This window comes from Phascolarctos cinereus, unplaced genomic scaffold (genome assembly GCF_003287225.1).
Source record: "Phascolarctos cinereus isolate Bilbo 61053 unplaced genomic scaffold, phaCin_HiC Scaffold_4;HRSCAF=312, whole genome shotgun sequence".
NCBI lineage: Eukaryota > Metazoa > Chordata > Mammalia > Diprotodontia > Phascolarctidae > Phascolarctos > Phascolarctos cinereus.
In genome coordinates, this window is record NW_027555847.1 from 14161331 (window position 1) to 14178568 (window position 17238).

The 17238-nt window shown below is 38.2% G+C and overlaps 1 protein-coding gene across 5 annotated transcripts in view; it reads right to left on the reverse strand.

Moving 5' to 3' along the window:
• TASOR (transcription activation suppressor) overlaps positions 1-17238 on the reverse strand; it is an 84806-nt gene that overhangs the window by 22477 nt on the left and 45091 nt on the right. For 3 of the 5 annotated variants that reach the window (XM_020970578.2, XM_020970575.2, XM_020970577.2), the window contains 6 exons: positions 11762-11834; positions 11602-11673; positions 9617-10336; positions 7266-7693; positions 3644-3788; positions 2042-2101 (listed from right to left, as the gene is read on the reverse strand). In XM_020970578.2, coding sequence (XP_020826237.2) covers positions 2042-2101; positions 3644-3788; positions 7266-7693; positions 9617-10336; positions 11602-11673; positions 11762-11834 — 1498 coding nt within the window. The remainder of the gene's footprint in view (positions 1-2041; positions 2102-3643; positions 3789-7265; positions 7694-9616; positions 10337-11601; positions 11674-11761; positions 11835-17238) is intronic. The other 2 variants (XM_020970576.2, XM_020970573.2) reach the window with 1 other exon arrangement.

Sequence of the window (17238 nt, forward strand, 5' to 3'; positions counted from 1 at the left end):
TTAAAGCCCTCAGCTTCCCCTAATTCTTTCAAAATATTTTAATCACATAGTAAATTCCCTGTTCAAATTACTACTTACCTATGGCATACCTAGAGTTGTTGTAATACACCTTCTCTATCTGGAATATAATTATGAATTAGTTGGTCTGAATTTATATTCTTTGAGCTATATGTTGACAGGTTTGAGGTTTAATAAGTATTTTGAATATCCAAACGATATTGCAGATTTGCAAAAAATCAACTTAAATTAAGAAATAGAACTAGCTTTTCACAAGTTATAAAGAAGCAACATTAAGATTGAAATGCATTCGAATTTCATTATTCAACTATTTTCACTCTGAAAAAATAAAAAAATTATATCCAACTGAAAAGATTTTCCTCACTTATATCTATCCTTTAATACACAGACTGCCCTACAAGATTGCATGACTTAAAACTGGAAGCTCCTCAGAAGCCACCTAGTCCAACCAAGGAAACTGGGGTGAAATGATTTGCCAAAAACAGTACAGCAGAAGGGTCAGAAGCAGCATTCCAACCCAATTCCTCTGACTCCAAAGGCTAGTGCTCTTTAACCCTGGGCAGCCTTTGCCTGCCTGTCCCTCCTATACCTGAGAGCAACATAAAACAGCAAAGAACAACTACAACTCATATTTCTGTTATCCTTTCAGGTTTCCAAAGCACTTTCTCCATAATAACTCTGAGAGTTAAGAAATGTAATAATTTCACTGTGGCAGCAGGGTACAATTATGTGAAATTTTATTACTTAACAAAGAATGTCTGTTAACAATCTATCAAAGAAGAAGAAGAAATTATACAAAAGCATAATTTCTCTAAAGGCAGATCAACCATATCCATTACTTTTTATTACTGGGGCTTTTGCTCCCCTCTCAGTCAGCCCACCTTTCCCCACCCCATTAGCATTGACAGAAGCTCCATACTCCCCAGCATACCAAATATAAGATTATTATATCTTCAGTGACATTAGTTTTGGGGGATTAACATTTCACAAACCACGCTGAGTAGTTGGGGGAGGTCTCCATACAATGGAGCTGTCCACAGCTCCTGTCACAAGACTGTGGTAAGAACTACAAAAATGTTCAAGTATGATCCCAATTAACTTGGGTGTCACTTATTTTTCAGGAACAGACCCTTCGTATGTAGTTACCTCTAATTTTCCTCCTGAGCCCAGATTAAGAATCTAAAGAAGGTTTTCCTGAAGAAAACAGTTAAAAGCTTTTCTTTCTAAGAGAAGCAATCACTACCAAAATCTGTTCAAACCAAAAATCACTCATGTGGCCTTATCCTCCAAATCAGAAACTGATACTGAAGCAAACTGCCCAAAGAAAAAAATGCAACATAATAAAAGGAAATACTAATGAAACCACAAGACCCTAAGACAGAATAAGTTCTATGACCACTTCCAAAATTACTGAGAAGAAATCGAGTTTAGATAGCTATAATTTTATAACTACATATATATACACATATATATGCACATATAGAAACACACATATCCACAAATACACACATAACCCGTATACGAGAGCCTGATTAAATTGGAGAACAAAAAAGAAAAAAAAAAGCCAAAGAAAACCACCTCAGATTAAACGATAAGCTGGGACCTAGGAACCCCAAACTCGTCTTTAAATTGTCTAAAGAAATTGAGAAGAACTTCAAAAAAGAGTACTTAAAATAAATGCTACAATCATCTCATGTTTTATCGTCAATTCTCAGCAAAATAAGTCTTGTCTTCTTTTGTGCCAGGACACTAGACTGAACTTGCTATAGATGAAAAGAACCTTGAAGGAAATTCAATGACTTCCTGAAAAAACTCCTCTAAGTATATCTGACATTAGCTGATGAGTCATTGTACTACCAGTACACGGGGCTCCCTTTCCTTTCTAGGCTTTGACTCATCTCTAGTTACTTCAGGACCTAATCAGAATGCCCTCCTAGGTTACTAAGACCAGAAATGCCAGCAGCAGTCCTGGCGTCGGGCACACTGTGGGGAGAAAACAAAGCAAATCAACTGCCCTGCTCACCTGGTGTCTGGTTATCCTCATGCTCCCCAAGCTGATCTTCTGGACTTCTTGCATTACCTCCTGGGAGAAAGCAGCAATTAGCATTTGTGGACTTTCTCCAAAGGTTATCTAGTAAATCCATTTAGTACCTTTCAGACAAACCAAAAGCTTACACACACTGTACGTAACATATTGCTTACAATAATCCTGTCATATTTTCCTAATGTATAACTTTTAGATAAGATGTTCCATTGTCCCTTTCCATTTACAAAAAACTTAAGGAGGCTACATTTAATATTAAAGACTAGAAGCTGATATTCGGACATTCTCCAAATGATTTTCCAAAAAGTGGGGAAATCACAGAGAATCCACCTGAAGAAAATCAGGACAGCGTGGTCCAGACAATCTTCCTGTTTTCACAGTGAACCCAGCTTCGTTCTCTCTTAGGAGTGGCATCACACCCTCCTTTGCCAGTGTCATATGGTCTCTTCCTTTCTGGTAAAGCCCTGAGACTGCTTTCAACCCCAGAGGAGCTCATCAGGGTTGCAGAAAGCCCCTCAGCATGCCTCTGTCTGAGAAATGGCTAAGTCATATCTAGTCACTCATTCTGGAAAAATGCCATTTTCCTTGGAAAAAATTAATAAGGACTAACAATAAACAGTAAAAAGAGGATATGCTATAAGAGCAACTAACACCAAGCCAATCTGAAGATGAACAAGAATGACATTTGAGTCACAGATAGCCACACAACATAGCAGTAATGAAGCCTCAATCTCCCAGACTGAGAATTTACAGCTTTTTCAGCTTGCTCTGAACAGTTTCCTGGCTCTCAATTCAATTAAGTTTTCCTTGTCAGTTCACTACGTGAAGTCATCAAAACAAAAATGTTCTCTAAAATAACTTTCTCTATTCAGAAGACAATTTTATTCCAACCCAAGGATTTCGAGCAAAGTCATTCCTAGCTTAATTTGGTGAACGTCTTCTAAAGTGAGAAGATATCTTTTCATGGGATCAGCAATGACTATAGGGAACCTTTATCAAAGACAAGACTTCTGTCATCTCCCTTTCACAGAGAACTCAAATGCCACACTCTCCAAGATCCAAGACCACAGTGCTTTGGGCTTCTTTGTATCCCTGAGCAGCTGACTTAGTGGTGGGCACCTACCACATTTGGGAGCTATTGGTAAAGGGCCACCAGCAACAAGTGGGCTACTCAATGAGAAAAGTATCCCTTGCAAGCCAAATTCACCTAGTAAGCGGTATCTCTATTGTATGAATCGAGGCTTAGAAAGCCATAAAAACCTGCACACAAGATGTCATTTAATTTTTTTTTTTTTTTTTTTTTAGGCAATTGGGGTTAAGTGACTTGCCCAGAGTCAAACAGCTAGTAACTGTCAGGTGTTTGGTCTGGGGCCGAATTTGAACTCAGGTCCTCCTGACTTCAGGGCCGGTGCTCTATCCATTGCGCCACCTAGCTGCCCCCATTTAATATTTTATCAGAGATTACATTCAGAAAAAATGACCTAAGAAACGGACCTAGGAAGATTGCACACCTTTAGAAAACTAAACATTTACATTCCTTGACTTCAGGAAACATCAAGTGTCAATGTACTTGGTTCTTACCTGTTATTGGAATTAGTTTCCAATGCATTCCACCCTCCGTGGCATTATTTGAGTGAGAGTGTTGTTTACGGCTGCAATGTTCAATGGGTGTAGTAGCACCCAGGTTATAATTATCAAAATTACTCACGCTGCTACTTTTTGGATCCTAAAAATTAAGGAAATCAAAACACCTCTTTTAATGTACATACTCTTATACATCTCTTAACATCAATAGTAAAAGTGGTTTTTTTCTCATACTAATATTTAACCAACTTTTTTCAAAAATGAATCCTAACAAATATCATTAAAGTTAAATCTGACCCTCTTGCCTTATTCTTTCTCTAATTAAAAGAACTGTTTAAATAAGTATTATTACTATTTCCCTAAAACAATTAAAAAAAAAAAAGACATGCATTTAGAGGTGGTGATTTGGAAATGTTTCCAGTTTCTTCACTATCTTACAAGACCTAGACCTTCCCTACCTACCCCAAGTCCACCATGAGGAACAGTGGTGCTAAATTCAAACAGAAGCCTAATAACTGTTTCAATGCCCAATTAAAATTTTTGCCAACTGTTGAAATTAAGAGCCAACCTGTTATTTACTGAAAAGCCTAGGAAGTGAAATAACTGTATGATTATCCCTTCCACATTGGGGTTAGGAGTGCAGCACCCCTGCAATCTGGAAACTTCCCATAAAAATTTTTTGCCCTCCCTGTGTACCAGAGAAGTTTTCCAGATTTCTGGATTTCCTTCTCTTTTTGTCTTGATATTTGTACAATACTATACACATATTTTTATGTATTTCTGAGTTAATAAACTTGTTCTGTGTTGTCTGCTGGCCTCTGCACATTATCTGTGGCTTCCACAAACCTCCCCAAAAAATTACTATTTAATTTTTTATGCCAACCCACAATATATTGAAACCGTGAAGGCGAAAGCAGTGATGTGGAAGGGATAACTGTGTATCTGTTTAATGCTAAGATATGCCATTTTTCATCTACTCATCTGTATCCCAATGTAATATAAGATTAACAAGACGATACTCTCCATTAAGGAGGCCACATTAAGATTAGATTACTTTTTTTTTTAATATCATAACACTCTCAGCCCAGCTTTTCATTTTATCTTTTCCCATCTGACTCTCAGTCAGAAAATACTTATTTGGAAATATTTCAGTAATGTTGGTACTCTGACCCCAAGCCATCTACCTCACCTCTGACTTCTCTTTCACTACAATCAGTGTTGTGAGGTAACAAATTCTTCGTCCTAATTTATTTTTTTAAAAGAACCAAACCTAATGAAGTATAGCTACATAAACTGTTACGTTTTGATTTCCAACTACAAAATACAGAGCACAGAATCTGAGTTGTAAAAGAATTAATTCAAAGACTAACTACTCCAACACATATCTGAACAAGAATTCCCTTGTACAATGTGCTCAAAGCAAGCCATTGTTCGGTTTTGCTGGAGACCTCCAACGAGACAATATGTTCTCTCTGGGCCTCACTGGCGCATGGCCTTGACTGCTGAGAGGAGTGGCCTGCTAACAAGATGGATACAAAGTTGACTCTGTAATCAGAAAAACCTAAGTTCCCATCTTGCCTTTAACATATATTTGCTCTGTCTTTTAACCTCAATACCCAAGCAAATTCTCCTATCACCAGCAAGTTGCCAATATACATCCTTGAAGGGAACACAGTTTCCAAACTGGGAGATCGGTAAACCTCCTAAGAAACCACAGGGCTCAACAGTAACAAGTCTGTTTGGGTGGCTCAAGTTTTTCTTTCTAACAATGCCACGGTGGCTTGGCAGCCTCCACTCCTACGGGATCCTGAGGGATCGACAAAGCACAACAACAGCCCCTCACAAGGCACGTACTGTGCAGCCCTCCAACATGCTGGAGGACCTTCTTGTAAGACTCCTCTGCTGCTCTGCATTTTTCTTAAAATGAGGTCAAAGAAGGGGCACAATATGCCAGGTTTGCCCTCTGACCAAGGCAAAAGACTGCACGAGTATCACCTGCCTACCTTTTGCAATTGTTTTATATTTATCAAGCAATAAATATGTATTAAATGCCTACTATGTGCTAAATACTGAAATATTTTTGAATAGCAATTGTCGACAAGTATGCTGGCTATCCCTCCTAGCTTTGTGTTATCTCAAAATATGATAACAGCATTGTTTGTGCATTTATCTAAACCATTAATTAAAAAAAATTAAAGCAAACAGGGCCAAACATTGACTCCTATGGCAACATAACAGAGATCATCTTTTCCAAAATGACACAGAAACTTTCCAGTTTTCTTCAAAATTCCACTCAAGTACCACCAACTTTCTACATGAAGCCTTTCCTAATCCCATCCAGCTACTATAACCTTTCTCCCCACTCCATTCAAACTTATGTGTATACACATATGTATATATAAATGTACATGTGTACATACATAGAAATACTTTTCACATGCCATATACACATGTATATATGTGGAATATAATCACTTTCCATATTCCATAATTTAGTCAGTTTTAATCCACTTAACTATACTGTAGTTTAATAACCAAAATCACTCAAGAAACAAAAAATTTATCAAATTTTATACTAAACACCAGGCAACTTACATGCAAGAACATTCTACGTGTCTGGTAGTCCTGTCCAAAAAGGGAAATCTTACTGATGAAGCCATGACGACTTTTTATGATTGCATCTTTTTTTTTTAAACACATTCTACATTTTTAACACATTCGTTTTTAACAACACATTCTAAAGATAAGAAAATGAAGCGCCTTGTGGATATGGGGGATACACTGTCAGGCTCAGATGTGTTGGGTCGGTACTGATTAACCGCTTTTTTTAAATTTTCCCATCTTGTTCTTTGTTACAAAGAATGGATTGGTGTGAGGTTGGGGGCAGGGGAAACACATTTGGGAATGGAGTTGATATAAAACCAAAAGACGGCAATAATTGTTTTTTAAATTAATTTCTAGAATTTTGCCATGAGCAACATTATCTACCTTTAAAAAAAAAACTAGAACATTTCTTTTCTCTAATCCCATACAGCAGCTCTCATGCTCCATAATTTTTCAAAGATAACTGACAGCAATCACATCTGCCAGTTCTTTCACTACTCTAGGGCTGTGTTTCATCTGGGCCTTAAGTCAGCAAACACAGCTCTTACTCTCTTATCTCTCTATTCATCTTGGACAACAACCTCCACGAAGAGGGAAAATAAGGAGAGAAGGGCCAGTCCTGTCTTTCCCAACCAAAAGACCATCATCTTTCTAGTAAAATTCAACTTCCATTAAAAGATTCTGGCCATCCATTAGCACCAAAGGGAATTCCCATGTGAATCAACTCTCCTTTCACTAAGAGTAGCAATTCCTCCGTCTTCTGCCATTTCACCTCATTTTCTTGAGAGCAACTCCAACAGGTAGGTACATAGGTATGATTCCAATTTTACAGGTGTGAAAACTAAGGGTCAGAAAGGTCAAGTAATGGGCACACAATAATTCTCAGAGCAAGGACTTAACACAGGGCCTCACATCCCAATGCTGGGGATACTTCCGTGTAGCACATGCAACAAGTTCACAATCCTTAACGCAAGCATCATTGTATTCACTTGTGCACACATCACATGCTGCTTACTTCTTTCAAATGGAGCTTGGGCTCAGAGCCAACTTCACTGGAGGAGACTCTTAGGTCAACATCAACAGGATACTTTAAAGATGAGGCATCAGCTTCCAGGACAATCGGGCTTTTGGGATCCTTACAATTTATATTTTCTACTTTTGTACAACTCGGCTGCTCATACTCCTCCTTGTTCTGTGCAGAAATTAACTCATACTCATGCTTTGGCCTCAGATCATCCCTCGTTTCATCACCGCATCCTAAGGCTTGGTTGACAGAATAAGCCAGAGTCGGATCCAAATTTCTTGAACTTGTGAGAGTTTCTAAAAGCAACTTAATCAGGGCCCGTGTATCAGTAATTCCAGAGTCAGAGCTATCTTGCTGTCTCAAGTCAGTATCATGTCCACCGAATCCACTGATAAGTGAGAAAACAGAACGTGGAGAACCTAGAACAGAAGAACAGTAAAGTAAAGGGAGGAGACGAAACCATAATTCAACTGAAACTTGAAAGTAATGAGGATAATCCTGGAACAACATGAACAACTGAAAATCAAGTAAACACGAAATACTAATAACTCGGGTGCTACGTTCAACAAATAGGAATTCAATTAAAGTAACTGCAAGTCAACTTTTCACCTCTATAAAAGATACACTGACAATTAACATAGGAAGGGCAGAATAAAGGTTACTACTCTATATAAAAAATTCTTAAGTTACTGAACTGTAATACAAATGCAAATTTAAAATAAAAACAAACAAAACACTTTATCCATCTCCAAAATGTCTTTTTACAAAGTTTTCAATTCCATGAGGCACTTACGTGACATAGTGGCTATGAAAACACAGAGCACTTAACTAAACTGCAAGGTTGGCACAAAGACTAGGTCTATGTTGGTCTGTCTCACTCGCACCCCCAAACATTTATTTTTTTAAACCTAGCTTTAATTACTGAATGGGTGTTGCCTCAGTCAAACTGAGATCTGTAAAGACCTTAGTTTAAAAGGCTCCCCCTGCATCCTGGCCCATCTCCAGTTGTCCTGATCTCTATCTTGCCATTCGGCCCAGATGGCTCCAGACAGGAAGGTGAGGCTGGTAACTTTGCACAGAGCTGCTTCACTTAAGTCTAATTCATTTGCATGTCATGGCATCACTCCCATGATGCCGTGGTCCTCTTCAAGAATGAAGGACAAAAAACACATCAGAAATAGCAATCTCGAGTGACAGACTACGAAGCATACAGAGTACCTGAAGGTTTATCACGTGACAAAATGGTTGGGTATATTTTTGTTCCGAGAGGGCAGAAGTAGGAATGAGATGCAAGTTTCAGCAAGGCAAATAGATGTCTGCTTCATAAAGAATAATTTTCTTAGCTATTACAGCTGTCCAAAAGAGTACTGGGGCTGCCTTGGTAGAGAATGGCATTATCAAAATAGTAACTGAATGACCACTTATCAAAGATATATACTACAAGTCGGGTCAGATGACCTCTGAGGTCAATAATTTTTGCCATGTTGAGTCTTTATAATCACAGGCATGAAGTAAATTACTAGCTAATAAGAATTCTGATAGAGAAAATCAAATGTTTACTGCATTTTAAATTCTAGTATAAACAAAAAAAAGAGGTACTCATCTAAAAGAAACTGATTAGCATATTCTAAGACAAAATGAGATTTTAATATTGCCCTGGTGGGGGGCAGAGCCAAGATGGTGGAGTGAAAGCAGTGACTTGCTTAAGCTCTTCCCCAAACCCCTCCAAATACTCATTAAAAATGGCTCTAAACAAATTAATATTGCCCTGGACTTTGTATACTTCATCGGTGTAAGAAGAGACGGCAGTACTTCCAAACTAAATTAAAGCATATTTCTAGGTTTCATGTAGCACTAACAGATGTTATATATTAAAAAACATTTGTGAAAAAGATAAGTTGAAGGTATAACCTACGTTAAGAATCAAATCCCAAAATATGGTCAGGAAAGCCTAGCATCAAATTATTCAATATGACGTTATTCCTACAAAACTAGGTGCCCCCTATCCTTGCTCATTGTTTCTAAAAATCTAATTACTAACACTGAGCTAGGATGCCTAAGATAAAATTCCATTAACTTTTTAGCACTTTAATACTAAAAATTAAACCCGTTTTTTAACACAGCCAATACAGAAATTTGTTTTGCTTAATACACAGTAATCGGTTAGCAAGGGTTTTGTTTTCATCAGTGGGAAGAGAGCTGGGAGTGAGAAGAAACAAATGCTTGGTAACAGAAAAGGTTAAACTGTCATTAAACAGGGAAACAATCAACAGAAGTCTAGAAATTGACAGGCTCTGTGCTACTAAGCAGACGTCAGAGCTATGGAGGACATCTCAAGTTACCTTCACACAAATGACTATTTTCAGATGACTCGCTGGCTTTTCGGTGCTTTCTCAGACTTCCAGGATGATTCCCGTGCTTCCTTTTCAGGCCAATTTTGTCTCTCGTCTCTTCGGTATCAGACTCCCCACCTACATTTTTTTTCCTACACTGAATTAAATTAATCAGTTCTTTGAGCCTGTCCTGATCATAGTCCCAAGAATTAGACGGCTTCCACTTCTTCCCGCCTATGAGAGTGTCATTCTTGGAGCTATTTCTCTTTCGAAGTTTGAGTTTCAAAAAGTCCACTTCTTCCTCTGGCCCTTCATAATCAGAAATTGGACTAAACTGATGAACTTTCCTATTTTCTTCCATCAGTTCCTTAACTTTACAAACAGGTAATTGATATGTTTCAGACTGGAAAATATAGTTGTGCAAGGAACTGTCAACATGTGACTTGTTTTTTGGAGCTGAATATAAGAACTTTCTATCATCTAAGCGTGGGTCATATGGATACATGACAAATTCTCTACGTCTACCTAAACCAAAACCTCGCTTAAAATATTCGCTTATATGCTTTTCAACAACAGTACTGAAAGTGGTAGTATTGATAAAACTTAAATCTTTACGACACTGAATTAACGCAAAATGTATAGATGGAATTAATTTCATGATTCCTGGTATGCTCTCAAGGGTGGTCTCATGACGTTCCTGTGTTACTACTTTAGGTAACACTTTCTGTGCTGTTAAAGTAAAGCAAAACACATTACTGGATATGACAGGTATTAAATACAGTTCCAATTCAAAGACAAAACACACCTGATTTACATGATAATGGTAAAAAACTAATCTTCTCATTACAGTGAACTGAGAGTCTATTTTATTTTAGCACATGTAAAAACCAACCCATTCCTAGATGGGTACCACTCCCTCAAGTGGGCCAAAACCTAGCCCAACTAGAGCTTTACTAGTCGTTCGGTAATAGCCAAAATGACAGCAAATTCTAACTGAGAAACAGCACTTTGTAACTTCTCAAGTAGCTCCCTTACAACAAGCTTGTGGAGTAGATGATTTAAGTACTAGTAGCCTCATTTTACAGGGGAAGAAACTGAAGCTCGGTAAGGTTACTGATTTGCTGATGGTCATTCCAGAGTCAAGATGAACCCCTTTCTTTTCCTACAAAAGAAGCACCTTTCAGGTCAGCACACTAGTGACACATGCTAGTTACTGGAGTGATTTCCAAGAGCTTCAGGATACATTTTAGGTGCACATCAGTTACTAAGAGGAATCTCTGCAGGAACCTCTCCAGGAGAGGCCCTCCTTCTGCACCTCAGACTGGAGGCTGCCTCCAGCCCCCAGCCCCACATCAAAACTCTCAGTAGTTTCCGATCACTCTAATGAGGCCTGGGAGGATATTCCTTCAAAAGAGAACATCTTAACTAAATGAATATGAGAATACAAGTATCTAGTGTATAAATCTCACAAGAGTAAAAATTGTCAAAATAAACTTTGGTAACTTTAATTGTACAATATAAATTACAGCAAAACAAGTATCCCTTAGAACAAAGTTATATCCAATAGTTTTGGATGGTCTATTTTCATAAATAGATATTAACAGTCAAATTTAAACACAAATTTTAGCCTGAAAACTAATTCAGATTAGTGAATCTAAACAGCTTGTCTAAATAACATCAGGAAATCTGTTAGCTATAACTATATAAAACATTTAGAGTGGTTAAAATGTCATTTCAAACAAGAAATATCTCTTGTAAATCAAGTCATACTGATTCTTATAGACTTAATTCTTTTCAATAAGAGCCCCCAAACACTGAGGCACATATGAAAAGATGAAATTCAAAAACTTCTCAGACAGCTAAAGAAACACAAATTAGTAAGTAAACCTGACATTGCAATAAACTGTCAACACCACTGATACATATCGATATCGACATAGATACATAAATAAAAGTAACAACATTTAATTCCACTAATTCTATTAACAACTTACAACTCACTACTCCTCTAGGTTCCTGAAACAGAAAGAGAGCGTGTAGGATTCTAGTCTTGGCAGTCTGATGTTCTGTAAAAACAAAAGCAAAATGCACTGGGAATGTGCAAAGAGAGGGGGAAAGGCTGCATAAAAGAATAGCCTTTAAAAAGGTACTTACCATACGGTGAAGCCATTTGCCAAGGAGAGAGAAGGAAAAGGTATCCTCGGTCTCCTAAAGGCTTAACAAGAACCTATATTTTCAGAAAAAAAATAATTACCGTTTTGCTATTATTTACAACATTATACAAACCACATGTTGCTTCTTTTTTAATCGGAAAAAAACACTATTACAAGTTTCTTTTAAAAAAATTTAGGAAGCAAAAGGCATAATGTTCAAGTTAAGAGAGAATTAATAGAGTAGGGCTCCAGCTACTTTTTTAATCCTATTTTTCCAATAAATAATGATAAAATGATTTTAAAACATTATAAAATGATAAATAAAAAATTATAAAATATTAATGAAACAATTCATTTGTAAAAAAATTAATTTTTAAGAATGGTAGTCAAAAACTGCCAAACATTACTCCTCCCAAAAATATGTTGTTATCTTTGTGATTATAAAAGTTTTATATAATATTTATGAATCAAATTTCAGTGGAAATGAAGTAGTGGTTAAGTAGAAGTAAATCTTCAGATTAAAAAGGATCAGAAATCCTCAGCTATTAGCTATTAAAGGAAGATACTATAAGGTGCCCTTCATTAAGATAATCATAGACCATTCAAAATAAATATTGGCAGCAACAGAAAGAAAACTAACATGAAATTAAAATTAGAAGGGAAACAGGTAACTGGGAAAGAAATCATTCTAGCAAGTTTCTCTGATAAAAGTCTCATATCCAAGATATATAAAGAAATGATTCAAATTTACAAAAAAATAAGAGCCATTCCCCAATATATAAATCATCCAAAGACATGAACAAACAGTTTTTAAGGGAAGAAACACAAGCTATCAATATCCAAAAGGAAAAGTACTGTAATGCACTAATAAGAGAAATGCAAATTAAAGCAACTCTGAGATTCCATTTCATACTCCATCAGGTTGGCAAAGATGACAAAAAAGGAAAACAACAAATAATAGAGGCACTGTGAGAAAACAGACACTGAGTGAAGCTGTGAATTGGCTTACCCATTCTGGAAGGCAATTTGGAACTATACCCTTTAACCCGGCAATACCACTACTAAGCCAACCCTCCTTCCCCTTCCCCCAAAGAGATCAAAGAGGAAAAAGACCCATATGTACGAAAATATTTATAACAGCTCTTTCTGTAGGATCCAAAAACTGTGAACTAAGGAAAAGCTCATCTACTGCGGAATGGCTGAATAAAGCATGGCACATGCAAATAATGCAATATTTTAACACTAACATAAGAAAGGATGAAATGGACAAGTTTCAGAGGAAACTGGGAATCTCTACGAACTGGTGTAGAGTGAAGAGAGCATATCCAGGAGGACAAGTTACATAATGAGAACAACATAAGAAAGAAAACCAGCTTTGAAAGATTTGAGCATTCTGAATGGTACAATGATTAAACCACCACCCCAAAGAACTCAAGAGGAAACACACCACCCACCCCCTGCTAGAGAGGGGATAGGACTTTGAACATCAAAGGGGACATAAATTTTTTGGATGTGGCCAGTTGGAGAATTTGTTTTGCTATATAAGATAGACATTTGTTACCAGAGCTTTCTTTTCTTTTTTTAAATTGTTTAGTAGGAGTAAGATAAGAGATAACAAATGCTTATAAAAATAAATACAATTATAAAAAAAAACTACTTAGAATACTATAAAGTTGAGAGAGAAATAAGGAATGGTGTCCTTCCATGACTCTAGCTGAAGAAACTACTCAGCCAGATATTTAGTAAAGAGAAAGGCTAATATTCGTTTTTATAAAATAATCATTTTGGCTCAAAAGTTTTAATTGGGCTAGGGTAAGAAATAGGCTTAGCAAACAGAAGAGACCCAGCCTCAAGTGGTTAGGCAAGAGATGCTCTGAAGAAACTGAAAGATGGTTAAGCAACGACTGTTCAAGAGTCAAACAAGAAGAGATTCAGGACTGACACTCAACTATGGATCTGGGCAGTTGTCTAGGCTAAGGAAACCTTAATAAGAACCCCAAAATTGCAAAAGTTTGGTTAGTTTTCATTAAGCATCTTCTATGTGCAGATAGAGCACTGTAAGAAATACTAAGAAAGAAACCAAGATTACATAAAACAGGCTCTGTGCTCATAATGCTTGCAGATCAGTAAGGGTACATAACAGATAATTACAACAGGATATGAAATAACAGTATTTAAGAGAAGTCAATGTCCATTTATTAAGACATCAGGTAGCCAATAAGAAAAGACAGAAATAGTAACATAACATTCTAATAAGTGAGACACCTTCCCCAACCTTTCAAGTGCACAGTGACTGTATCTCACCACCAAGGAAAAAAAGGCCACACACCCCCCAAAAAAGTAAAGTGATATATATGAGGTTGAAGGCGGCAGATCATAACAGAAAGGGAAGCTCTCCAAAGCCTTTGATAATTTCCACTATTCTTGTTCAAATTCAGCTTCAGACACTTACTAGCTACGTGACTGTAGGCAAGTCACTTAACCTCAGCCTGCCCATTTCCTCAACTGTAAAATAAGGATAATAATTACCCTGCCTCACAGGGTCATGGTGAGGATGAGATGAGGTAATGGTTGTGAAGGGCTGAGCCCAGTGTCAGGCACCTAACAAATGCTTATTCCCTTAGTCCCTCCTTACTCTTCCACTTTACAATCATTCCTTCGTCCTAAAGCTGTCTCGTGTACCTCCTCTAGACTCTCTTTGTGAATTCATCAGATCCCATGTACACAGGCAAGCATAGGAAATTAAGGCTTCACTTAAGTTGTGAAATATTAAGAGCCTTATGACAATGTCATGACAGTCTCTTAAATCAAAAGACCCAATCAGTCTTCCCTGACTAGCAGATTTAATTTCAAGGAAGGATCTTGACTCTTGAAACTAAAAGACGTCTCTCCTTTGTGAACTAACCAGGAGTGAGAGAGACATACCTCTTGGTTAACCTTTGGCTAGATGGGGAGGGAACAGTTAAAGAAACCAGTAACTGGTTTCTGAGGACATTTCCCAAAAAGGGGAAAACATTAACCTATTACTGTGCTGTTTAGTCAATCAAAACACCCTGAACTTAAGCTATGTACCTTTGTTTTACTCCGTTGCAGAATCCTTTCTTTTAAAATCACTATGTTAATGGAATTCGTTTAGGAGAGTTTGAGAGAGACAGAGGACAGAGAGACAGTCAATTAGTACGAGTTAATTTGGACCTAGCAGTAAACATTCAAAAAGTTTAAGTGGTGCCATGTGTCGTGTCAAGCACAATGCTAAGTGTTTCAGGTTCAAAAAAAGGAAGGCAGCTAGGTGGCACAGTAGATAGAGCACCGGCCCTGAAGTCAAGAGGACCTGAGTTCAAATCCAGCCTCAGACCAAACATTGACACTTACTAGCTGTGTGACCCTGGGCAAGTCATTTAACCCCAATTGCCTAAAAACGAAGGAAGGAAGGAAGGAAGGAAGGAAGGAAGGAAGAATATGGTTTCTGCCCTCAAGTAGCTCACAGACTAATGGGAGAAAACATTCAAATAATTACATACATACAAGATATACATTGTAAATAGAAGATAATGGGGGGGGCACGCCGGGAAGGGAATGGGACACTGCAAGAAAACCCAGGAAAGGCTTTCTGCAAAAGGTAGGATCTGAACTGAGTTTTGAAGGAAACCAGGGAAAGCAGAAGAGAGAGAATTCCAGGCTAGGGGATAGCCAGCAAAAAGGTAGGGATGGAGTCCAGAGATGAAGTAGAAGGATGCAACTAGATCACAGGGAAATGGAAAAGCAGGAAAAGGCCAGGTTACGATTCCGGAGTTTACTGAGCAGGAAGTGACACGGTCTGAGGGGAACGCTAAGAAGATCACTTCAGCAACTCAGGGGAAGATGGACTAGAGTAGAGATTTGGGAGAGGACAGCTACCAGAACACTGTTGCAGTAGGGCAAAGGCAAGGGAGTCTGCAGCCAGGTGGTGACACTGTAAGGGGACAACAATCCTTATTGACATAGCAGATATGTGAGGTAAGTACAAGGGATGAGTTGAGGAGGACACCAAGGTTCCAAGTCTGGATGAATCAGACACCAGTGATGCCCAACAGAAAGGGGGCTAAAACACAGAGCAGGCAGTTTTCCTTCTACCCAGTCACCTCCCAGATATGTTCATCTTGGCACCCAGATATTTCCCAATGCACGTCTCCCAGACGTCTGAAGCTCAACATTCCTCAAACAGACCTAATTACCTTTCCCAAACGCTGTCCTCTCCTGAACTTTCCTCTTTCTGTTAAGGGAACCGTCAGTTTTCCAATACAGTTCTCAGCCCTGGCATGACGCTCTTTCCCTCTTGACCTCGACCACATCTCTAAAACCCAACCACTTCTGACTCCTGCCAGAGCCTCCTCCCCACCAGCCAAAATGGCTTTCCTGTTTGCCATTTCAATCCCCTCACAACCTGACCATCCCCATTCTCTCCAGAATCCCTGGACAGGTCTAACTGGCCTTCTAGCTTTTCCTCACCATAACACTGCATCTCCTGGGTCTCCATGTCTTTACAATGGTCATGCTCTTGCCAGGAATGCACTCTTACCTCACCCCTGCACCTTGCAATCTCTTCTTCATTATGATCAAATCCATAAGTCAATTCTATGCTGAGAGTTAACCTTCTGGGTGTCATGAGTTTCTCTGGCATTACGGGAAAGACAGTCTGAGTCCTTCTCAAAATCATGCTTTTAAATAACTGAAGTAAATGCTAAATTTAAGTTAAGAGAGCAAATGTGAAAATAAAAATACAATTTTTTTCCCTAACCAAGTCCATGAACGCCCTCGTGGACGCCAGGTAAAGAATCACTCCTTTATATTAAAGTCTTTCCTGGTGCTACCACTTCCTAATACTCTTCCCCTCCAAGTTACCTTGTGTTTATTTCACACGTTTTGTATATATTTGTCTACATGTTGCATCCCCTGACAGAACATGAGCTCCTTGAGGGCAGGGGATCCTCCCACGGTGAGGCGCACTGTAGGTACTTAGTAAATGCTTATAGCTTCTGCTGCATCCTCAGAGCAATAACTGCTTCATGTGCCTTAATGATAATTGCATTGCTCAAAAAGTGGGGCCATCAGCCAGAAGAAATACTACACTGATTCTCGCTAACAGGAAGGAAGTAACGGTTACTGGGAGGCATGCCATCTGACACGTGCCCTAGATCTGGGTCAAACAGATTTCAAAGAAAAAGTTCAGAAAAAGGCAGAATTTCACGGACAGCAGAAGTCAGTTCAGGAAAGACTGGAAAACTGAAATTCTGAACGTAAAAAGGAAAATAATTCCAATGAAGAAGAAAATAGGAATTAGTTTTCTGAAGATACCAATGGGGATGCACAGGGAACTCACCAATGCCACCAACTTAGATTTTTTCCAAAAGATTTGTTGTGCCACTGTGTCTTGAGCTGGTTTAAGAGTCAGAAGACCTGAGTTCAAGTCAAGGCTACATGACTGAGGCCAAGACACTT